The sequence below is a fragment of the Somniosus microcephalus genome, chromosome 11 (genome assembly GCF_052327205.1).
Source record: "Somniosus microcephalus isolate GS21.2 chromosome 11, FLI_Smic_1.0, whole genome shotgun sequence".
Lineage (NCBI taxonomy): Eukaryota > Metazoa > Chordata > Chondrichthyes > Squaliformes > Somniosidae > Somniosus > Somniosus microcephalus.
Genome location: NC_140997.1, coordinates 225570765 through 225595183, shown reverse-complemented (window position 1 = coordinate 225595183; position 24419 = coordinate 225570765). Strand labels below are relative to the sequence as shown.

The 24419-nt window shown below is 46.3% G+C and overlaps 1 protein-coding gene across 2 annotated transcripts in view; it reads right to left on the bottom strand.

The window, feature by feature from the left end:
• Positions 1–12836: 12836 nt before the first annotated feature.
• LOC147111294 (mitochondrial carnitine/acylcarnitine carrier protein-like) overlaps positions 12837–24419 on the bottom strand; it is a 29423-nt gene continuing 17840 nt past the window's right edge. For both annotated transcript variants that reach the window (XM_086002055.1, XM_086002054.1), the window contains 4 exons: positions 21919–21991; positions 20579–20688; positions 19798–19922; positions 12837–16922 (listed from right to left, as the gene is read on the bottom strand). In XM_086002055.1, coding sequence (XP_085858181.1) covers positions 16860–16922; positions 19798–19922; positions 20579–20688; positions 21919–21991 — 371 coding nt within the window. In that variant the 3' untranslated portion in view covers positions 12837–16859. The remainder of the gene's footprint in view (positions 16923–19797; positions 19923–20578; positions 20689–21918; positions 21992–24419) is intronic.

Here is a 24419-nt window from a genome sequence, read left to right as displayed (position 1 = left end):
CAGGCAATGTGACCCACATGGACTTTTTGTTAGCAAGCACTGGCACACAGTCACACTACAAGAAGCACTGAGAGTCAGTGTAAAATGCTGATGATTGGAAGGTATGGAACCAGGGATGAGGGACTCCAGTTATTCGGAGAGACTGGAGAAAATGGGATTCTTCTCCTTATTGCAGAGAAGATTAAGGGGAGATTTAACAGAGATGTTCGAGTGCCCTTCATATCTTTACAGTGTCCGAGTTTTCCTCTCTACAGCTACCTGATATTCTTTGGAATTTGCCCTCTTGGTCACTCCTTGCTGCCTTTTCTCTATTCTAAGACAGCTGCACATTTCCTTATTCTACAGACATGGACACATACCAAATTCCACAAATACAGGTAGACTATCCTTTATCCGAAAACCTCGGGACCAGCCGAGTTTCGGATAAAGGAGAATTTCGGAAGGTGGGTCGGCGGGGGTCCGCGGGGGGGTCGTGCGCACGACTTACGCTGACGCTCAGCGTGTCAGTCGGGGTCGGCGGGGGTCGGGGCCGGCGGGGTCCGCGGGGGGGTCGGCGGTTGTCGGGGCCGGCGGGGTCTGCGGGGGGGACGGCGGTTGTCGGGGCCGGCGGGGTCTGCGGGGGGGACGGCGGTTGTCGGGGCTGGCGGGGTCCGCGGGGGGGGTCGGCGGTTGTCGGGGCTGGCGGGGTCGGCGGTTGTCGGGGGGTCGTGCGCACGACTTACCCTTTATCCGAACTTCCAAAACTGGAACCCTCTAAAAACCGAAGGTTTTTTCGTTCGTACGCACGACTTACGCTGAACGAAAAAACCTTCGGTTTTTAGAGGGTTTCGGTTTTCGGAAGTCCGGATAAAGGGTAGTCTACCTGTACAAGTGTGATCTGGGTAAACAGTTACTGGCAAATGTAGATGCTGAAGTTCTTAGAGTCTTACAGCACAGAAGGAGGCCATTCGGCCCATCGTGCCTGTGCCGGCCCTTTGAAAGAGCGATCTAATTTGTCCCACTCCCCCCTGCTCTTTCTCCCTAGCCCTGCAAATTTTTCCTTTTTATGGATCTATCCAATTCCATTTTGAAAGTTACTATTGAATCTGCTTCCGCCACCTTTTCAGGCCGTGCGTTCCAGATCAGAACTTGCTGATTAAAATTAATTCCCTTCATCTTCCCTCTGGTTCTTTTGGCAATTATCTTAAAGTTCTGACGAAAGGTCATCGACCTGAGACATTAACTCTGTCTCTCTCCCCGCAGATGCTGCCTGACCTGCCGAGTGTCTCCAGCACTTTGTTTTCATTTATTATCTTGAATCTGTGTCCTCGTTACCGACCCTCCCACCAGTGGAGACAGTTTCTCCCCATGTAACATAGAAGATAGGAGCAGGAGTAGGCCATTTGGCCCCTCGAGCCTGCTCCGCCATTCAATGCGATCATGGCTGATCATCCAAATTCAGTACCCGGTCCCTGCTTTCTCCCCATAACCCTTGATCCCTTTAGCCTTAAGAAATATATCTAACTCCTTCTTGAATATATTTAATGAATTGGCCTCTACTGCCTTCTGTGGTAGAGAATTCCACAGGTTCACCACTCTCTGGGTGAAGAAATTCCTCCTCATCTCAGTCCTAAATGGCTTACCCCTTATCCTTAGACTGTGGCCCCTGGTTCTGGACTCCCCAGCCATCAGGAACATCCTTCCTGCATCCAGTCTATCTAGTCCTGTTAGTATTTTATAAGTTTCAATGTACTCGAGCAAAACGCCATATAATTTTTGAACACCTCTATAAAACCTCCCCTTAACCTTCTCTGCACAAAGGAGAACAATCCCAGCGTTTCCAATCTCTCCACATAACTGAAATCCCTCATCCCTGGTTCCATGCCATCCAATTGTCAGCATTTCACACTGACTCTCAGGGCTTGTAGTGTGACTGCATACCAGTGCTTGCTAACCAAAAGTCAAAGCGGGTCCCGTTGCCCGACTCCGGCCAGAATGTTGCAGCAACTACGGGGGTGATTTTGCCAGCCCTGGAGAGGCGGGTATGGAGGCGGGACTGCTGGGAGAATGGCAGAATCTGGGGGCGGGTACCCATCCCGCCCCCAACCCGCCTCCGTGCCATCTTTCCAGGAGGTGGGTACCCGACCTGCGCCGGGACCCGTCTGCTGGAGGCGGGAAGGGGATTACAGCCACTTAACTGCCTGGTAACAGGTAGTTAACCGGCACTTAAGAGGATTATCCCCATTTTTCCAGCAGAGGCGCGGGCTTCCCGACGTCGGGAAACCCCGCCAGGGTCACCGAGGCGAGCAGAGGGTCTGTGGGGGTGAGGGGGGTCCAAAAGTGCGAGTGTGGAGAGGTAAGTATGTGAGGTGAGTGAAAAGTCTTAGAAAAATTTTCCTTACCTTTGTTTCTTCCTGCAGGCTTCAATCGTTGAGGATCCGGAGGCTCCGGTATCTCCACGGCAGAGATGACGGAATGGCTGCTGCATTCTCCGATGCAACAACCATCTGATTTCTGCTCAGAAAATAGGTTTGGTGAGTCTTGAGTACAAGAACTCACCAAAGAACAGAGAATTGTCAGTGTTTGACAGCTTCTCAAAGCTGGCAAACAATGACAATTCATCTGTCAAAAATGTTTGACAGATGAAACGCCATACACTGACGTTCTCTGTAATCGGCTTCTCCTTAATTGGCCTGCTGAGCCCGCTGGACGGGCTTAACAAGGTCAATCAAGGGAAAATAGTGTGGGTTGGCCACAAGTTGATGGAGGCGGGTCTGAAACCAGACAAGCAGCAGTCCCGCCTCCAACGCGCCCCCCCCCCCCATTGGCAAAAATCACCCCCATCATTTGCGCATGCACAGAACCTGAGCACGTGTGTGGTGCACGCATGGCCACCCAAACAGATGGCTCCCGCGTGATGAAGCGACCATGAAAGCTGCCAGATTGGAGGGAAAACCCAACTGGTTCACTGACGTGTTTCAGGGAAGGTGAACCAGCCACCCCTGCCCAGTCGGGGCTACACGTGACTCCGGTTTGTGATGGAATGGCACCCAGCAGTGTCCAAGTGCTTCAAGCCTGATCGTATAAATTGAGCGCCTAAGTGGTGTAAAATATAGCAAGGGAGATATGCAGCAGAGATTAATGTAAAACATACCGGGGGTGAGGGGGGGGGGGAGTTCTTCAATTTGTTATTTGGGATATGGGCAATGCTGGCAAGTTGTCCTGAGGGCATTAAGAGTCAACTACATAGAATGGGATTGGAGTCACGTGTAGGCCCTGACTGGCTCGGGGTGGCCGGTTCCCTTCCCCGAGGCAGGAGTAGTGCCGGATGACCGGACTGTTGCTAATGTTATTCAAGAAAGGGGAGAGGGATAAACCAGGAAACTACAGGCCAGTCAGCCTAACATCGGTGGTGGCAAAGTTATTGGAAACCATTATCAGAGGCAAAAGAAACTTTCATTTGGAAAGGCATGAGTTAATTAAGGAGAATAATTTGTGTAGAGTGTTCATTATTTTGTATTGTTACGTGAAGATAACTTGTACTGATTGAAGTGAATGAATTTGCGTACAGGCAACTCTCATAAAATATTAAGACGCTCTGACTGATTACGGGAGCTACTGGCACCACTGAACCGGAGAAGGTATCTGCAGCAAACCCATATTTGTAACACATCTTGAGAAGCAAGGGTCTTGCATTAAAGGAAACACTGGAAATTCTGGGTCTGAAGGGATAAATGTAATTTTTTTTTATAAAGAAATACTTTGAAAAGCTTGGCATGGTGATAGAGGGGAGAAATGGCTGAGATTAGTGAGGTTGGGTTTGGATTACTTTCAAAACAGCTGGAGTATTGTGTCCAATTCTGGGCACCACACTTTAGGAAGGACATGAAGGCTTTGGAGAGGGTAGAGAAGAGATTTACTAGAATGGTTCCAGGGATGAGGGATTACAGTTACGTGGATAGACTGGAGAAGCTGGGGTTGTTCACCTTGGAGCAGAGAAGCTAAGAGGAGATTTGATAGAGATGTTTAAAATCATGAAGGGTTCAGATAGAGTAAATAAAGAATGGCTGAAGGGTCGATAACTGGAGGGCACAGATTTAAGGTGATTGGCAAAAGAACCAGAGGCATCATGAGGAAAACTTTTTTTACACAAGTGGTTAGGATTTGGAATGCGCTGCCTGATAGGGCGGTGGATACAGATTCAATAGTAGCCTTCAAAAGGGAATTGGATAAATACTTGAAGGAGAAAAAATTTGGAGGAAATGGGGGAAAGAGCGGGGGAGTGGGACTAACTGGATTGCTCTTCGAAAAAGCCGGTGCAGACTCAATGGGCCGAATGGCCTCCTTCTGTGCTGTACTATTCTATAACCAGCATGGATTTGTTAAAGGTAAATCGTGTCTGACTAACTTGATTGAATTATTTGATGAGGTAACAGAGAAGGTTGATCAAGATGGTGCAGATGTATATATGGACTTTTGGAAGGCATTCGACAAAGTGCCACAGGAGGCTTATTAAGAAGGGGAAAGTGGTGGCATGGATACAAAATTGGTTCAGTGACAGGAAGCAACAGGTGGTGGTGGATGGATGTTTTTCAGGCTGAGGTGGTTTGCAGTGGTGTTCCCCAAGGGTCAGTTTTGGGTCCATTATTCGCTGCAATTTTTATAAATGACCTAAACTCGGGTGTAGTGACCAGCATTATAAAGTTTGCATATGATACGAAACTTGGCAAAGTAGTAGATCATGATGAGGATAGTTATAGGCTTCAGGATGACACAGACAGGATGGTGAAATAGGCAGAAGCAGGGGAGGTGGAGTTCAATGTGGCGAAGTGTGAAGTGATGCACTTTGGGAGGACCAATATGGAAAGGCAGTGTACTATAAATGGCACGATTTTGAAATGTGTAGATGAGCAGAGAGAGTCCTTGGTGTCTGTATACACAAATCCTTAAAGGTGGCAGGGCAAGTTGATAAGGTGGTTGAAAAAGGTTTGTAAATATCACAGATCACAGAAATCACAGAAACCCCACAGTGCAGATAGAGGCCATTTCGGCCCATCGAGCCTGCACCGACACATATCCCACCCTATCCCCGTAACCCCACGTATTTAATCCCCCTAACACTAAGGGTCAATTTATCATAGCCAATCAACCTAACCCGCACATCTTTGGACTGTGGGAGGAAACCGGAGCACCCGGAGGAAACCCACGCAAACACGGGGAGAATGTGCAAACTCCACACAGACAAATAGAGGAATAGAATATAGAAGAATAGAATATAGAAGAGATCATGATAGAACTTTATAAATCACTGGTTTTCAGGGCACCACACTTCACCAAAGATGTAAAGGCCTCAGAAAGGGGAGAGAGGAGGTTTACCAGGATGTGACCAGGGGTGAGGGACTTCAGTTATGAGGAGAGGTTGGAAAAGTTAGGATTGTTCTCCTTGGAACAGAGAAGGTCAAGAGGTGAACTAGTCGAGGTTTTCAAGATGATGAGAGGTTTTGATAGAGTAGAGAGAGAAAAATTATTCCCTCTGGTGAATGGATCAATCACCAGAGGTCATAGATTCAAAATCATTGGCAAAAGGTCTAGAAGGGAGATGAGGAGACATTTTTTCACTCAAAGATTTGTCAGACTCTAGAACACTACCTGGAAGCTGATTCCATTAATAATTTTAAAAGGGAGTTGGACGGGTTCTTGAGGATGAGCAACTTGCAGGGTTACGGACAAGAAGCGGGGATGTGGGGCCAAGCACGACTGCTCTTTCAAAGAGCCCAATGGCCCCCTTCTGTGCTATAAGTTTCGATGATTCTATGAAACACATCAGTGAACCGGTTGGGTTTTTCCGACAATCTGGCAGCTTTCATCTTCACTTTTTGGAACCAGCCCCTGAATTACCAGATTTGTTGAATTCCATTTTGCTGTGTTGGGATTTGAAATCACCATCCCTGGGTTGCTAGGGTACTGTGCCTATAGAGCAATGGAAGATGCACAGAGAGGTGATACAAATCAATTGGCAGCATTTGACTGCTGCTTTCGGCGGTGGTGGGGAGAGGCATGGCAATGGTTGGAACATGTGTAATAGCTGCCTTTTATGAGGCTGGTAAAGATGATTTTGTATTGGAGGCATGCATACCCGCATTGCTCCTGAGCAGTTGTGGCTTTTAGTGACAAGGGATTCTTGCGAGCTTGAAAACTACCAAAGAACCTGTGACATCGGCAGCTTTTAAGGTGCCTGTTGTGGTGTATATGTTGGACGCTACAGCGGTTGGATTGTGCTCCCGAGGAATATGTAGGGTAGGTTGTCGTTTTATACGAGATTGTAGAATGTCCGTAAGGCTGATGGAAGACCCACTAAGCTGCTTTCATCGCAACTACGGGAGAAGCTGGCTTGTACAGTCCAGGCCCAGGAGACTCACCGAACCCATCTCTCTCACAAGAGGGGTCAGGCGAAATTATCCGCGGTCACCCACTCCACGCGATATCTTAACAAGGGATGCTCGCGGAGTGTCTGTTCTAAGAATTTCTTAATCGCACTCCTTTCCACAGCTGATATTAATGGCCTGGAAGTTCCAGGGCCTGTGACCGCGTACGCGGCCGTAAGTGCACCGCAAGTTCCGAGTTTCCGCGTGCGATGCGCGAAAACCCGGAACTTGCGATCTGTCAAGTTTCAGCTCGACAGATCCACCGCATCCCCGGGAAATGGACATTCGCTGGTGGAGTTGGGCCATTTGTCCAACTACTGCCCAGTGAATGCCCGTGAAACTCTTGCTTAGGGCAAAAGGAGTAGTGCCGGATGACCGGACTGTTGCTAATGTTATTCAAGAAAGGGGAGAGGGATAAACCAGGAAACTACAGGCCAGTCAGCCTAACATCGGTGGTGGCAAAGTTATTGGAAACCATTATCAGAGGCAAAAGAAACTTTCATTTGGAAAGGCATGAGTTAATTAAGGAGAATAATTTGTGTAGAGTGTTCATTATTTTGTATTGTTACGTGAAGATAACTTGTACTGATTGAAGTGAATGAATTTGCGTACAGGCAACTCTCATAAAATATTAAGACGCTCTGACTGATTACGGGAGCTACTGGCACCACTGAACCGGAGAAGGTATCTGCAGCAAACCCATATTTGTAACACATCTTGAGAAGCAAGGGTCTTGCATTAAAGGAAACACTGGAAATTCTGGGTCTGAAGGGATAAATGTAATTTTTTTTTATAAAGAAATACTTTGAAAAGCTTGGCATGGTGATAGAGGGGAGAAATGGCTGAGATTAGTGAGGTTGGGTTTGGATTACTTTCAAAACAGCTGGAGTATTGTGTCCAATTCTGGGCACCACACTTTAGGAAGGACATGAAGGCTTTGGAGAGGGTAGAGAAGAGATTTACTAGAATGGTTCCAGGGATGAGGGATTACAGTTACGTGGATAGACTGGAGAAGCTGGGGTTGTTCACCTTGGAGCAGAGAAGCTAAGAGGAGATTTGATAGAGATGTTTAAAATCATGAAGGGTTCAGATAGAGTAAATAAAGAATGGCTGAAGGGTCGATAACTGGAGGGCACAGATTTAAGGTGATTGGCAAAAGAACCAGAGGCATCATGAGGAAAACTTTTTTTACACAAGTGGTTAGGATTTGGAATGCGCTGCCTGATAGGGCGGTGGATACAGATTCAATAGTAGCCTTCAAAAGGGAATTGGATAAATACTTGAAGGAGAAAAAATTTGGAGGAAATGGGGGAAAGAGCGGGGGAGTGGGACTAACTGGATTGCTCTTCGAAAAAGCCGGTGCAGACTCAATGGGCCGAATGGCCTCCTTCTGTGCTGTACTATTCTATAACCAGCATGGATTTGTTAAAGGTAAATCGTGTCTGACTAACTTGATTGAATTATTTGATGAGGTAACAGAGAAGGTTGATCAAGATGGTGCAGATGTATATATGGACTTTTGGAAGGCATTCGACAAAGTGCCACAGGAGGCTTATTAAGAAGGGGAAAGTGGTGGCATGGATACAAAATTGGTTCAGTGACAGGAAGCAACAGGTGGTGGTGGATGGATGTTTTTCAGGCTGAGGTGGTTTGCAGTGGTGTTCCCCAAGGGTCAGTTTTGGGTCCATTATTCGCTGCAATTTTTATAAATGACCTAAACTCGGGTGTAGTGACCAGCATTATAAAGTTTGCATATGATACGAAACTTGGCAAAGTAGTAGATCATGATGAGGATAGTTATAGGCTTCAGGATGACACAGACAGGATGGTGAAATAGGCAGAAGCAGGGGAGGTGGAGTTCAATGTGGCGAAGTGTGAAGTGATGCACTTTGGGAGGACCAATATGGAAAGGCAGTGTACTATAAATGGCACGATTTTGAAATGTGTAGATGAGCAGAGAGAGTCCTTGGTGTCTGTATACACAAATCCTTAAAGGTGGCAGGGCAAGTTGATAAGGTGGTTGAAAAAGGTTTGTAAATATCACAGATCACAGAAATCACAGAAACCCCACAGTGCAGATAGAGGCCATTTCGGCCCATCGAGCCTGCACCGACACATATCCCACCCTATCCCCGTAACCCCACGTATTTAATCCCCCTAACACTAAGGGTCAATTTATCATAGCCAATCAACCTAACCCGCACATCTTTGGACTGTGGGAGGAAACCGGAGCACCCGGAGGAAACCCACGCAAACACGGGGAGAATGTGCAAACTCCACACAGACAAATAGAGGAATAGAATATAGAAGAATAGAATATAGAAGAGATCATGATAGAACTTTATAAATCACTGGTTTTCAGGGCACCACACTTCACCAAAGATGTAAAGGCCTCAGAAAGGGGAGAGAGGAGGTTTACCAGGATGTGACCAGGGGTGAGGGACTTCAGTTATGAGGAGAGGTTGGAAAAGTTAGGATTGTTCTCCTTGGAACAGAGAAGGTCAAGAGGTGAACTAGTCGAGGTTTTCAAGATGATGAGAGGTTTTGATAGAGTAGAGAGAGAAAAATTATTCCCTCTGGTGAATGGATCAATCACCAGAGGTCATAGATTCAAAATCATTGGCAAAAGGTCTAGAAGGGAGATGAGGAGACATTTTTTCACTCAAAGATTTGTCAGACTCTAGAACACTACCTGGAAGCTGATTCCATTAATAATTTTAAAAGGGAGTTGGACGGGTTCTTGAGGATGAGCAACTTGCAGGGTTACGGACAAGAAGCGGGGATGTGGGGCCAAGCACGACTGCTCTTTCAAAGAGCCCAATGGCCCCCTTCTGTGCTATAAGTTTCGATGATTCTATGAAACACATCAGTGAACCGGTTGGGTTTTTCCGACAATCTGGCAGCTTTCATCTTCACTTTTTGGAACCAGCCCCTGAATTACCAGATTTGTTGAATTCCATTTTGCTGTGTTGGGATTTGAAATCACCATCCCTGGGTTGCTAGGGTACTGTGCCTATAGAGCAATGGAAGATGCACAGAGAGGTGATACAAATCAATTGGCAGCATTTGACTGCTGCTTTCGGCGGTGGTGGGGAGAGGCATGGCAATGGTTGGAACATGTGTAATAGCTGCCTTTTATGAGGCTGGTAAAGATGATTTTGTATTGGAGGCATGCATACCCGCATTGCTCCTGAGCAGTTGTGGCTTTTAGTGACAAGGGATTCTTGCGAGCTTGAAAACTACCAAAGAACCTGTGACATCGGCAGCTTTTAAGGTGCCTGTTGTGGTGTATATGTTGGACGCTACAGCGGTTGGATTGTGCTCCCGAGGAATATGTAGGGTAGGTTGTCGTTTTATACGAGATTGTAGAATGTCCGTAAGGCTGATGGAAGACCCACTAAGCTGCTTTCATCGCAACTACGGGAGAAGCTGGCTTGTACAGTCCAGGCCCAGGAGACTCACCGAACCCATCTCTCTCACAAGAGGGGTCAGGCGAAATTATCCGCGGTCACCCACTCCACGCGATATCTTAACAAGGGATGCTCGCGGAGTGTCTGTTCTAAGAATTTCTTAATCGCACTCCTTTCCACAGCTGATATTAATGGCCTGGAAGTTCCAGGGCCTGTGACCGCGTACGCGGCCGTAAGTGCACCGCAAGTTCCGAGTTTCCGCGTGCGATGCGCGAAAACCCGGAACTTGCGATCTGTCAAGTTTCAGCTCGACAGATCCACCGCATCCCCGGGAAATGGACATTCGCTGGTGGAGTTGGGCCATTTGTCCAACTACTGCCCAGTGAATGCCCGTGAAACTCTTGCTTAGGGCAAAAGTGTTTAAATAAATATTAAAATAATTTTTTAAAATTATTTAAACATATAAAAAACGTTAAAATTATTTTTAGCCCCTTTAAAAAATTTAATGTTTTAAATATTTAATTGCATTTTAATTAATTTTGACCATGTAATGATTTATTTTTATTTAACTGGTGTGTAATTGTGTTTTTTGGGAGATTCCTATTTATGCTTGTAGGGATTCTGTACGTAAATGGAATCTCCATAAGCAGAATGGGGATCCCCCCTTTTGATTGGTTGGTTAGCCCAGCCCACGTGATCCCAGGGGCGCTTGCAAACCGCCTGCGCCCCGGGATACGTGAGCCTTTACGTTTGCGTACACACCGAGGCCCAGGACCGCAAGTGTTCGAACCTCCGGGTGGGTTCGGACTTTTCTTGCGGTTCCGAAGCATTCGCCGGCAGGAAGCCTCCGACCGCAAATTCAGGTCCAATGTGTTGTTGATGGACTCACCTGGGGACCTAGTGCACTCCACTCACCATCACCATTGGCTTAAAAGCAGAACTACAGCAGACTCTAAAATGCTGGAAAATGCACCAAAAAAGTGTCAAAAATCAGTATTTCAAGGGCAGGAGGGTGGCATGCTGCAGACATTCTCCAAAGAAATGTACCCTTCCCCCTTCAGAAATTTGTAGGTCACAATTTTCCTATAATACTACTAAAGATTGGGTATGTTTGCAACTTTACTTCCAGACTTATGTTTCACTTGGATCTCTAGCCTAAAAATTAGACAGACCTTGCAGGAGTGAAATTAGGAAACACTTCTACACACAAAGGGTAGAAGAAGTTTGGAACTCTCTTCCGCAAACAGCAATTGATGCTAGATCAATTGTTAATTTTAAATCGGAGATTGATAGATTTTTGTTAACCAAAGGTATTAAGGGATATGGGCCAAAGGCGGATATATGGAGTTAGGTCACAGATCAGCCATGATCTGATTGGAATGGTGAAGCAGGCTCGAGGGGCTGAATGGCCTTCTCCTGTTCCTATGTTCAGTGTAATTACATACTTTTGCATATCATAGGTAAGGACTTCAGTTACATGGATAGACTGGAGAAGCTAGGGTTGCTCTCCTTAGAGCAGAGAAGGTTGAGAGGAGATTTAAGAGGAGTTCAAAATCATGAGGGGGTCTAGACAGAGAGTAGCTAGAAACTGTTCCCAGTGACGGAAGGGTCGAGAACCAGAAGACACAGATTTAAGGTGATTGGCAGAACCAAAGGTGACATGAGGGAAAACTTTTTTACTCAGCGAGTGGTCATGATCTGGAATGTACTGCCTGAAAGGTTGGTGGAAGCAGACTCAATCGTGGCTTTCAAAAGGGAATTGGTTAAGTATCTGAAGGAAAAATTTTGCAGGTCTATGGGGAAAGGGTGGGGGAGTGGAACTAGCTGAAGTGCTCTTGCAGAGAGCTGGCACGGGCTCGATGGACTGAATAGCCTCCTTCTGTGCTGTAACGATTCTATATTATTTGGTTTTGATTTTCAGACAAAAACTGAATCCTGGAACGCAATCCCCAACACATTGTTTTTATTAGGTGGGACTTTTACCAAAGGAAGTTATTCAGTTACCTTAAAGCATTAGCGTCATAGACTTGTATTCAGGAATGTTTTTGAATTGAGTTACATTTTTGAGCTGGAAGAGTTCCTGCGAGTGTACTTTGTCTGAAGTTATAGAAGGTAGCTGGGACCAGCATGATTAATGTTATCAGTTACTCCTGGAACTTGTTTGATCGCCTTTGGGGGTCAGAGAGGAGTTTCCCAGAGTTTTTTTTCCCAAATGGGTTTATGGTCATTGCCTCTCCGATAAGATTGCAAGGCTGGGGAGTTGGGTTGAACACACACAGGCTGGCTCTGGCTGGTGGGACCAGTTGGCCTTTTCCTGTCCCCTCTTTCCCATCTGCACATATAACCCATCGATGCATTTTCAGACAGGACCAAGATAAGGAGTTCCTGTAAATGTCCATATCCAGTTTATTAACACAGCTAAACAAAATGACATAACGGTTTATAACTAGCAGAGGTTTTGATGAAAAATATCTATCCAAGAGTGAGGACTTGAAGACTATCCTCGTTGGGGTTATGTTTAATTGGCTCCAACATGACATTCATGGTGATGGGAGGTTGGAATTGGGTCAATGATCTGGAGTGAGACAGGTCTGCAGTATTGCAGGATGCTGTTGATTAATTCTAGCTCAGTAATTGGTTCTGGAGGGGGTACTCTGTCAGTTACAGGGGTTGGGGGGGGCTTTGATTTTTCCAACTTGTCACCAGATAAACCTGACAAAGAAGTGCAGTCCTAGCTGAAGAGTGAGAAATTTGCCGCTGCTGTGTGATGGCAAGCTGTGTGGTTTTAGCTGGTGAAACTTCAGTCGCACCTCTCTACACTTGTGGGTAACCGAGAATTGGCTTTTGCCAACTTGTGCCCAAGTTCTCCGATGCGTAGGTCAAGTGGGATGCATCCCTATGGGGAGACTGCGACACCCTTCCGAACAAGCAAACAGAAACTCTACCTGCGTGGCTTTTTCCAGTCATTTACCTTGGGAGACTCTAAAGCAAGGGAATGGTTAGTCAAAACACACACATTAAATACATTGAAACCAGGTTTATTTGGGTGTGAAAGAGGGTATTACATGACATAAGAGACAGATTATTGACTTATTAATTCAGTATAGATGAGGTAATTGGTCTCTGCACAAAAGAATCCTGCAGACCTGCACTGGCACAATTCACTAGTTTTACAACAGGTCATTCCAGGGAGGCATTTTGTATACTGTGGTGTCCTTAAACCAATGTGTGTCAAAGATTGAATCCATTGTAACATTTATACAGATAATAGCACAATTCTTGTCACATGGCTTCAATTATAAAACATTAAAAATTAAGAAATCAGATGAATCTGAAACTCTCACCTCCCAGCCCCACAAATAAAATCTATTTATTTATAGGTACCCGGTCAGTTAAAAGAAATTGCATTTATATAGCACCTTTCAAGACCTCAGGACATCCCGAAGTGCTTTTGAAGTGTAGTCACTGTTGTAATGTAGGAAACGCACAGCACGGTCTCCAAAACAGCAATGGGATACATGACCAAATCATCTGTTTTAGTGTTGGTAAATATTGGTCAGGACACCAGGTAGAACGTCTTCAAAAAGTGCCAGGGGATCTTTTATGTCCACCTGAGAAGGCAGACGGGGCCCTCAGTTTAACCTCTTATCTGAATGACGGTACCTCTGACAGTGTGGCACTCCCTCAGTACTGAGGCCTGAGTAAGATAGCCAAACCTAGGGGCAGTTTTGTGCTATGGGGCTCTTATTTGTAAGCACCCGTCTTCACATGGGGATGTTCACTCTCGGGAGCCGCAAGCCTACATTTCGTTGTACTGCACTTGTGCACTAGCAATGACAATAAAGTTGATTATTATGATGATTAGTCCGTGTTAAATTTGAATCTAGGTATCAGAGGTGAACGAGCAGTGTCTAGCCCACTGCCAAACAGCCCAGTGTTTTTCACGCCTAGGTGGTTCTGTGCGTTTATGCACACCAATGCATTTCACCTTCTGGTGGCCGGACACTGCTTTGATATTCACCACATCACAGGATACCAGCAGGATCAGAGATCAGAGAGCAGGCACTGCACCAGCTGGGCGGGAGACGGAAGTGGGCAAGGTGCCCAGGCCACTTTCAGGCATCTCACAGTGGTCAGCTGTGCAAACATATAGCCTGGGCGGAGGTCACAGACTGTGGCAGGGGACCCTGGGGCAAGGGGAGAGGGGGCAAGACAGTTCCCTCCTCTCTCAAAGAAGGGAGCAATAACATATTCACCAGGTGGCTGTGAACAGCTACAATTCTGCACAAGAGATGGAGAACAATTTTGAGGTAATACGTTAGCTGGATCCTGCATGAGGCATCAAAATCAGTACTGCCTCTTCAAAACAAAAACGACATAAGGATTGCAGGCAAAATGGCTCCCAAATGTTGCCGAGTTAATTGCATGGATAGCTGCATTTTCCTTCTAAATATGCAATGCAAACATTCACAAGTGCTTTACAGGAATGGTTATTTCCAAGGCCAGTGGTATTGCATGGAAAATTTGGTTTCCATGAAAGCAAATGGATGGAGAACATTATCTCCAAAGCATTGGTAAAAAGCCTGGAATCTAATTGAAGCAATTTGACTTAAATCAATCACAGTGGCCCAGCAAAGAAACTCCCAATCCAGTGATTGTTTTATTTCTCCAATATTAAGAATGTAAAGCTAATTATCTGGATTTGTGTTCAAGAAGAAAAGCCTTTTGGTCCGTTCAGGTGCGATCCACAAATGCCGATTAATCCCCCCACCGTGTAAAGCACAGACACAGGGGCCGTCGATAAGATCGTAAATTATGGTCAGCACTTATAACAGAAGGCACAGATTAAAAAGTTGAAATAGTTCCTCAACCGTTCCATCAAAATTACATTCAAGTGTCACAGTTCCAAATGGTTTCATTAATGCATTTGAATAAAGAGAACGAAATCTCAGAGCGGGTAGCTTAAACCCAAGTGCTTAAATGCCCATAGTTTGGAAGATTGCACATTGATCTCTGGTCAGCACTGATCTCACTGAACTCGGTTCAGCTGCGATGGACCAAATGGCCTCAGTACCCCTCGAGCTTTTTGTTGGTGGGGTGGGAGATGATCAGCCAGGATTCCCGGTCACTATCGAGTAACCCCTGCTGGACAGTATGTGTACATGTGGACATCGGATGAGCACAGAATCAAGCTCAGCTCTGATTAACTCCTTGGTGAAACGGTCTAAGGACACACAGTCACCAGAATGGCCCCTTTAGGGATGCCACCGGAGGACTGCCAGCACCCATTTAACCAGGCCACAGTACCAGTTTGTCCATAGAAGGAAAGGTCAGGAGGTAAAACTGCAACACCAGTCCTTGGGGTCAGAGTTTTGAGAAACCTACACGCCTACCACTGCCAACGGGAGCATTTTCTGTGTGCGCACCGGATCATTTCCTCCTTCTTCCAACTTTCTCATCCCATTTTAATATCGTTCTCAACCTCCCTCTGGGCCTGGCGCTGTCCCTGACCAAAGAGCACCGCTGGAGCACGAGCACGACAACCATGGGTGACTACCGGGTGCCAATTTTCCCCTCTACCCGAGAGAAAGCACCTGGTTTCCATTCTCTGCTGCCTGACGTCACAGCTGAAACTGCGATTTCACATCCCATCATTCCACAGAACAGCTCGGTGTTATCCCCAAACATTCCCGATCTAAATATCCAGGCGAGGGAATCATCTTCCCTGTCTAAGCTCTAATATTCCACAGTGCCAAATGGACCCAGTGTCAAGATTCTAAATCAAAATTCAAGTATGTTAATGTTGAGCAAAAGTATGTTTAGTCAACAGTGTTCACAATATTAAACACAATTAAATCAACAGAAAATTATAAATATAGTAATTATCCAATATTATAATCACCCTCGATTTCTGGTGAGATCATCACTCTAAATCCAGGGAAACAGCAGGGTTGATCCGAACACCGGAGGCAATTACATTCTGAAACTAATATGTACAAGAGCAGGTTCCAATAAGGTTCTATTTTGCAGGTTCAGACCAAGGCTAGGCCAGGCCAAGTTGGATCAGCACTGAAAGACAGAGGGGCCGTCTGGCACAGATACGGAAAGATAGAGGGCCGTCTGGCACAGGTACTGATAGAGGGCCGTCTGGCACAGTTACTGATAGAGGGCCGTCTGATACAGGTACTGATAGATAGAGGGCTGTCTGGTACAGTTACTGAAAGATAGAGGGCCGTCTGGTACAGATACTGAAAGACAGCGGGCCGTCTGGTACAGATACTGAAAGACAGAGGGCTGTCTGGTACAGATACTGAAGCCCATACTAGAGCCAGGAGGCAATGCTCATTTCCTAGTCTGCAGAGGAGGAACGCATCTCTCCTCTCAGGCCCAACAGTGCAACTGCAGAGCATTCTTCTTCCAAGTGCAAATGTCTAACTCTTCCTTGCTGTCGAAAATCCATATCACCAAAAAAAAAAAGCAAAGCTAGCCATGTCAAAGGAAATCCAGGTCAACTCCACTTGAGCCCATTTGTTTCATCCCTAAAAATTACACTCAAAATAAGGTTTAATCATTGAAGGGCTGCACCCAAAATATTAACCTACCTTTCCCTTCAAGTACTGTGCACGTCCAGCATTTTCTGTTTTGCTTTTTGTTAACTGCAGGTTTGTGTTGCAGTGGGGAAGGTTTACCAATGACAGTAGACATCAGCGCAAAGTAAGACCCTGGGATAATGAGACTCTATCACCAAGAACTGCTTGATGCAGTTAGATCCATAATTCCCCTCGTCATGTGTGTACTGCGTTTAGAAGTTATGGCTCAAAGCCAGCTGAATGCCAAGGGTTCGGCACCGAACCCACAGACATCCGCTGAACATAGTTAAGGCAAGTGTAAATATATTTCTTTATAAAATTACTGAGATAAAATGTTAATGCAGCAACTATTAGGTAATTAAATCCCATTCCTGATTCAGCATGTTGAAAAACACGTCACACCCTTCTGTTAGCTACTTCAGAATTTCATCGTTGATCCATTAAACTTCCCCCTTTCACACGCCAGGTGCAACCCAGTTCAGAAACTTCATGGCAACCTCAAAGCCAAGGAAACAGGCCTGAAAGAGAAACGGGAAAAGGGACACAAAAAAAAGTTGGCATTTTGTTTGGAAATTTGGTTTAGTTTCATCATGGCCTAATGATTAAACAAAATCCCCAAACCCCTTTCAAATTCTGTCCAAGAATCCATCACATTATTCATGGTCTACTGTTGGATTTCTTGATTTGTTGGCTTACTAGAACACTGCTTTCTGTCTGCCAACCAGAAATTAAGAGTTGGAATAAACGAGTCTTTTTCCGAGTGGCAGGCAGTGACTCGTGGGGTACCGCAGGGATCGGTCCTTGGACCCCAGCTATTCACAATATATATTAATGATGATCTAGACAAGGGAACTAGATGTAATCTCCAAATTTGCAGACGACACAAAGCTGGGTGGGCGTGTGTGCTGCGAGGAGGATGCCGAGAAACTCCAGGATGATTTGGACAGGTTGGGTGATTGGGCAGATGCATGGCAGATGCACTATAATGTGGATAAATGTGAGGTTATCCACTTTGGGGGCAAAAAACAGGAAGGCAGATTATTATCTGAATGGCAATAGATTGGGAGAAGGAGAAGTGCAACGAGACCTGGGCATCCTTGTGCACCAGTCGCTGAAGGTAAGCATGCAGGTGCAGCAGGCGGTTAAGAAGGCAAATAGTATGTTGGCCTTCGTAGCGAGAAGGTTTGAGTACAGGAACAAGGATGTCTTGCTGCAGTTGTACAGGGCCTTGGTGAGACCACACCTTGAGTATTGTGTGCAGTTTTGGTCGCCTTACCTGAGGAAGGATGTTCTTGCCATGGAGGGAGTGCAGCGAAGATACACCAGACTGATACCTGGGATGGCAGGAATGACGTATGAGGAGAGATTGGGTCGATTGGGCTTGTACTCGCTGGAGTTTAGAAGAGTGAGAGGGGATCTCATTGAAACTTATAAAATTCTAACAGGACTAGACAGACTAGATGCAGGAAGCATGTTCCCGATGGCCAGGGAGTCCAGAACCATGGGTCACAGTCTAAGGATAAGGGGTAAGCCATTTAGGACAGAAATGAGGAGAAATTTCTTCACCCAGAGTGGTGAACCTGTGGAATTCTCTGCCACAGAGGGCAGTAGAAGCCAATTCTTTAAATATATTAAAGAAGGAGCTGGATATATTCCTGAAGGCTAAAGGGATCCAGGGGTATGGGGAGAAGGCAGGGACAGGGTACTGAATTTGGATGATCAGCCATGATCGCATTGAATGGCGGAGCAGGCTCGAAGGCCGAATGGCCTACTCCTGCTCCTATCTTCTATGTTTCTATGTTTCTGTTGCTCCACACTAGTGAGGACAGTTTCTGCAACAATAGCACTGTTCTCCTTTGGATAGCTAACTCTGCCTTTCACAATTTGGGGAAGAGGTTTTCAAGAATAGGAACATAGGGAACAGGTGTAGGCAACTCAGCCCCTCGAGCCTGCTCTGCCATTCAGTTAGATCATGGTTGATCTGTACTTCAACTCCATTTACCCGCCTTAGCTCCATATACCTGGATACTCTTAGCTAACAGAAATCTAGCAATCTCGGTCTTGAAAGCTCCAGCTGACCCCCAGTGTCTACAGCCTTTCGGGGGAGAGCATTCCACATTTCTACTGCCCTTTGTGTGGAGAAAATGCTTTCTGATATCCCTCCTGAATGGCCTGGCTCTAATGTTAAAATGATGTCCCCTCGTCTGTAGAAATAGTTTCTTGGTATTACTTTTGAATGGTAGTCATTGCTGTTCTGTAGGCAAAGGCAGCAATACTAACCAACAGACCTGCTTTCAGGTCTTGGGGCAGTGCTGCTTCTTCTTGGCTGCTGGTGGCGTGACTATCTCTCGGATTGTCTATCACTCCATGTGGGAAGTGTCGGTCCTAAACGCCTCCTTACAGCACAGTCCAGGATGAGAACGGACTGCCTAGCAAAGTGTAGGCACAATCTAGTGTGCGCCTACTCCGCGGTACCAAGAGCCAGAGCCCATTTAATCAAATTATTATTTGTTAACCTGAAAAAAAAGCACGTAAATCTTCCATAAGATGATAAATAGGAGCAGGAGTCAGCCATTCTGCCCTTCGAACCTGCTCCGCCATTCAATAAGATCATGGCTGATCTTCGACCTCATCACCACACTCCTGCACTATCCCCATATCCCTTGATTCCATTAATATCCAAAAATCTATCGATCTCTGTCTTGAATATGCTCAACGACTGAGCCTTCACAGGGTGGTGAATCTTTGGAATTCTCTACCCCAGAGTGAAGAAATTCCTCCTCATCTCAGTCCTAAATGGCCGACCCCTTATCCCGAGACTATGACCCCTAGTTCTAGACTCCCCAGCCAGGGGAAAACCATCTACCCTGTCACGCCCTTCAAGAATTTTCGATGTTTTAATGAGATCGCCTCTCATTCCCTGCCCTTGACTTCCTGCTGGTGCGTTTCAGTACTTCACCCAGTGGTCATGTTTCGGGCAAGAGCCTCGATGGCGACAATCAGCATTTCTGACTTGGGAGGCGGGAGGGTAATAAAAGCTTAATCTGATCCTCAACTGCTATGCGGCAGGACTTATTGGATAGCAATCGAGAGCAGGAACCTCGGCTGATTTTCCACTCTCAACCAGGATTGCGGAGGCCAAACTAAAATAAAAGCTGGGATAATCCTGCTGTGTGTGGCTCATCTACTGACTGCAGCCAATCAAATATTTCTTAAATGATTGCTAATCTCACAACAACCAGATCACAATACAGTACTTAAAAACATGGTTGCAAAAACAGTTAAGCAGGATATATAGTCTCCGCTTGGTGAGTGTTGCACATTTCCCTTCACAGTTCCATCAGAGAAAGAGTATTTGGCTCAGTTGAAATGATAATCACAGTTAGTCCTTACCGCATTGGCAGGGAAAGCTCGAAGCATGACAGCCGTGAAGCCTTTGTACAGAGAGCCAATACCCTCCTCCCTGACCAGCTCTCTGAGAACATCTCGGAATCCATTGGGATACAGCCCTTCAGGAGCTAGGAGTTGAGGGAAGCAAGGAAACTGCTTACTTATTAGAATTACATAAATTTACAGCACAGAAACAGGCCATTCGGCCCAACGCTGGTGTTTATGCTCCACACGAGCCTCCTCCCACCTTACTTCATCTCACCCGATCAGCATATTTTTCTAGTGTGTCCTGGATCCCAATAAAGAACACAAAACAACCAGAGCCTCTTGTTTCCTCCTTTTTCCCCTAATCTGAATCATGTTCAGTTTCACGGCTCCCAACAATCCTTTAGCGCTTCCCCCAAAAGGGCCATTCCTCATGTGCAAGTCCAGGCAAGAAGTAGCAATGTGCGATGTGACTACACATTGCCAAGCCCAATCCTGTCCTGAAGTCCACACACACGCACGCACGCAAACTTTCCAGCAGAAGTCACTGCATTGTGATCAGGAGCAGGATCCGCAGCCATGGCTGATAACCCCCGCTACCCCTCGCCTAAATACACGCAGGGCAAATACTACAGCCCCGGCTGAGATCGGACAAGGTCGCGGACCAGCAATCTAACCTGGGACCGCCTGGTCTGCATGTTTCCTGCTCCTGCAGGCTGGGCCTTCACCCACCAGGCTGTGCCCCATCCCCAAACCAGGTCATCGGAGGGACTAGAAAGGAACTTAAGAATAAACTGACCCGTCTGGAATCTGGACTTCAGCACATCTGGAGGAATTGCAACTGCCCAGTTGAAGATTCCAGCCATTCCACCAGCAAACAGGATTCGGGGAACACTCAGGTCAGTCGCACTGCAGAAAGAGCAAAAAAAGTGTGATTCACGGGACTAAATTCCTGTAACAACTCCATTTCCATCCCTTCCTTTCATACGATACACAGGAAGGAATTCAGCACCAGCCCACAGGCCTCTGCTTATGTCAATCTGGAACCAGTCATTGCAAAATGTCCAACAACAGCACAGGGCAGCTCTCCTGCTGACTTTTCACTCCTTTCTAGGAATGCATTTGGAACCACTCCCAGCACAGACACTCCTTTAATTTAATTTACCCTCCTTCCCTGAAAGGGAGGAAAGAACTTGTGTTTATACAGTGCCTTTCACGATCTCAGGACGTCCCAATGCATTTTACAACCAATGGAGGTCTTTTTGAAGTGTAGCCACTGTTGCAATGTAGGAAAAGGACTACATAGAAACACAGAAGATAGGAGCAGGAGTCGGCCATTCGGCCACTCATGCCTACTCCGCCATTCAATGAGATTATGGCTGATCATCCAAATTCAGTATCCTGTCCCTGCCTTCTCCCCATATCCCTTTAGCCTTAAGAAATATATCTAACTCCTTCTTGAATATATTTAATGACTTGGCCTCCACTGCCTTCTGTGGTAGAGAATTCCACAGGTTCACCACTCTCTGGGTGAAGAAATTCCTCATCTCTGTCCTAAATGGCTTACCCCTTATCTTTAGACTGTGACCCCTGGTTCTGGATTCCCTGACCATCGGGAACATCCTCCCTGCATCTAGTCTGTCCAGTCCTGCCAGAATTTTATAAGTTTCAATGAGATCCCCTCTCATTCTTCTAAACTCCAGCGAATATAAGCCCAATCAACCCAATCTCTCCTCATACGTCATTCCTGCCATCCCAGGTATCAGTCTGGTGAATCTTCGCTGCACTCCCTCCATGGCAAGAACATCCTTCCTCAGGCTAGAGGGAGTGAAATATGTCTGCTCACTCCTTGACCCCACCGCAACAGGCCAGCAGAGACCAGTAACTCATAAGATGGAGGAAGCTCACAGAAGTGCCGTCACTTTGGCGTAATGTGGTTCTGCACTCACCATTAAGACACTTCTCTCTCTGCTCCTCAGGAATATTAAAAACACTGAATATTGCATAGCCAACCAAAAGAATGAAGCAGAGCAAGAATATCCCAAGTTGCTTTCCTGAACTGGGAATCTAGAGGTAGGATCGCTGCACACTAACAATTCAACCCAGCCTAGAGTGGACACATAATACAGAGTTACTGACCTCTGTCCCTCAGGAGTAAGTGCATACTTCAGCCACTCATAAGTCATGAAGTACATTCCGCTTGCAGGGACATCTAACAAAACAAAAAAAAAGAGCGGTTGAAAATTAAAAAGCAGAATATTCATACAGCTAAAATAGCAAGACGAGGGTGCACCACCCTTAATATTTTAACAATCCCTCCCACATTTTTACCCTTCAACTTCTCTCTGCCCATCACTACCTTGATCGATACTTTTTTTATTCGTTTATGGGATCTGGGTGTCGCTGGCAAGGCCAGCATTTATTGCCCATCCCTAATTGCCCTTGAGAAGGTGGTGGTGAGCCGCCTTCTTGAACCGCTGCAGTCCGTGTGGTAAAGTGGTCCGTGGGGCGGGAGTTCCAGGATTTTGACCCAGTGACGATGAAGGATCGGCAATATACTTCTAAGTCAGGATGGTGTGTAACTTGGAGGGGAACTTGGAGGTGGTGGTGTTCCCATGCGCCTGCTGCCCTTGTCCTTCTAGGTGGAAGAGGTCGCGGGTTTGGGAGGTGCTGCTGAAGAAGCCTTGGCAAGTTGCTGCAGTGCATCTTGTAGATGGTACACACTGCAGCCACGGTGCGCCGGTGGTGGAGGGAGTGAATGTTTAAGGTGGTGGATGGGGTGCCAATCAAGCGGGGCTGCTTTGTCCTGGATGGTGTCGAGCTTCTTGTGTTGTTGGAGCTGCACTCATCCAGGCAAGTGGAGAGTATGGTCATTGCTCCTTTCAACTTTCCTTTCTTGTTCCTTGCAAGCTCCAAACACTCCTGCCGTACACAAAGTTCGTCTTTCCTACGGTGTTGAAATCAAGAATAAGAGGCAGGTTCAGAGCAGTAATGACCTTATTGTCACATGGATAAACAGAAACAGGAAAGGCAGTGATGAGTGAAGAGAGAAGTTGAAGGACTCATCCCACTATCTCCCACTAAATTATTTTCTCGGAACTTCAAGACTGTAGGACTTGTCGTTACATTTCCAGGCTTTACTCAGATATTGCTCTCATGTTCCAAGCCAGGGACCACTTCCACAAGTGAGCTCCTGCTCCCTTCAAAGCACAGTATCACCACCTCCAAGTCACACACCATCCTGACTTAGAAGTATATCGCCGATCCTTCATCGTCACTGGGTCAAAATCCTGGAACTCCCTCCCTAACAGCACTGTGGGGGTACCTTCACCGCACAGGACTGCAGCGGTTCAAGGTGGCGGCTCACCACCACCTTCTCAAGGGCAACTAGGGATGGGCAATAAATGCCGGCCTCGTCGGTGACACCCACATCCCATAAACAATTTTTTATTTATTTATTTATTTATTTATTTAAATGTAGCGCTGGTCAGGGACAGAATGGAAACACTCAGCAGGTCAGGCAGTCTCTGGAGAGAGAAACAGAATCAACGTTTCAGGTCAATGACCTTTCATCAGAACCGACGAAAGGTCATCGACCTGAAACGTTAACTCTGTTTCTCTCCCCACAGATGCTGTCTGACCTGCTGAGTATTTCTAGCATTTTCTGCTTTTTTTTCAGATTTCCAGCATCTGCGGTATTTTGCTTTTGTGATAGAATGGAAACCCTTGTCGCTGCGCTTAGTTAACTGACATATCACAAACCTTATCATCTCTTAGACTTTAGACAATGGCTGAAACCATAAACTACGGAACAATTTTATTTAATAAAAATAACATAAGCATTAGCAATAGACAATAAAGCAGATACAAACGTCTACCTACATCCTGATGCAATCCTTCCCTAAATCTTTCACTACCAGCATCCACAACATAATTTAAATGTGGGGTTTCATTGAGTTGCCAGCTCCTATCCATATGGCCTTCGAAGATCTGTTGGATTGGGAGCATGCTCCCCGAGATTTACCTCTGGCACCTTTTAAAGTTTAGACTTGGGAAACAAGAAACCAGCATGGTATTGTACCCAGATCATACAACTATCACTCAGTAGAGGTTTCAGAGACCACAGGACTGCACTTCCCAGAATCTGTCTCCTCGGTAACAATCAAGTGATCACCATCCGTAGGGACCACTCCCTCCGAGACACCCTAGTCCACTCCTCTATCACCCCCAGCACCCCTTCCCCTTCGCCTGGCACCTTCCCGTGCAAGAGCAGGAGATGCAACACCTGCCCTTATACCTCCCCCCTTCCCACTGTCCAGGACCCCAAACACCCCTTCCAGGTGAAACAGCGATTTACTTGTACTTCTTGCAATCTAGTATACTGTATTCGCTGCTCATGATGCGGTTCTACATTGGGGAGACCAAACGCAGATTGGGTGACCGCTTTGCGGAACACCTCCGTTCAGTCCGTAAGGGTGACCCCGAGCTTCCGGTCGCCTGTCAGTTTAATTCACCGCTCCATTCCCACTCGGACCTCACCGTCCTCTTGCATTGTTCCATGGAAGCTCAACGTAAACTCGAGGAACAGCACCTCATCTTCCGATTAGGCACTCTGCAGTCTTCCGGACTCAATATCGAGT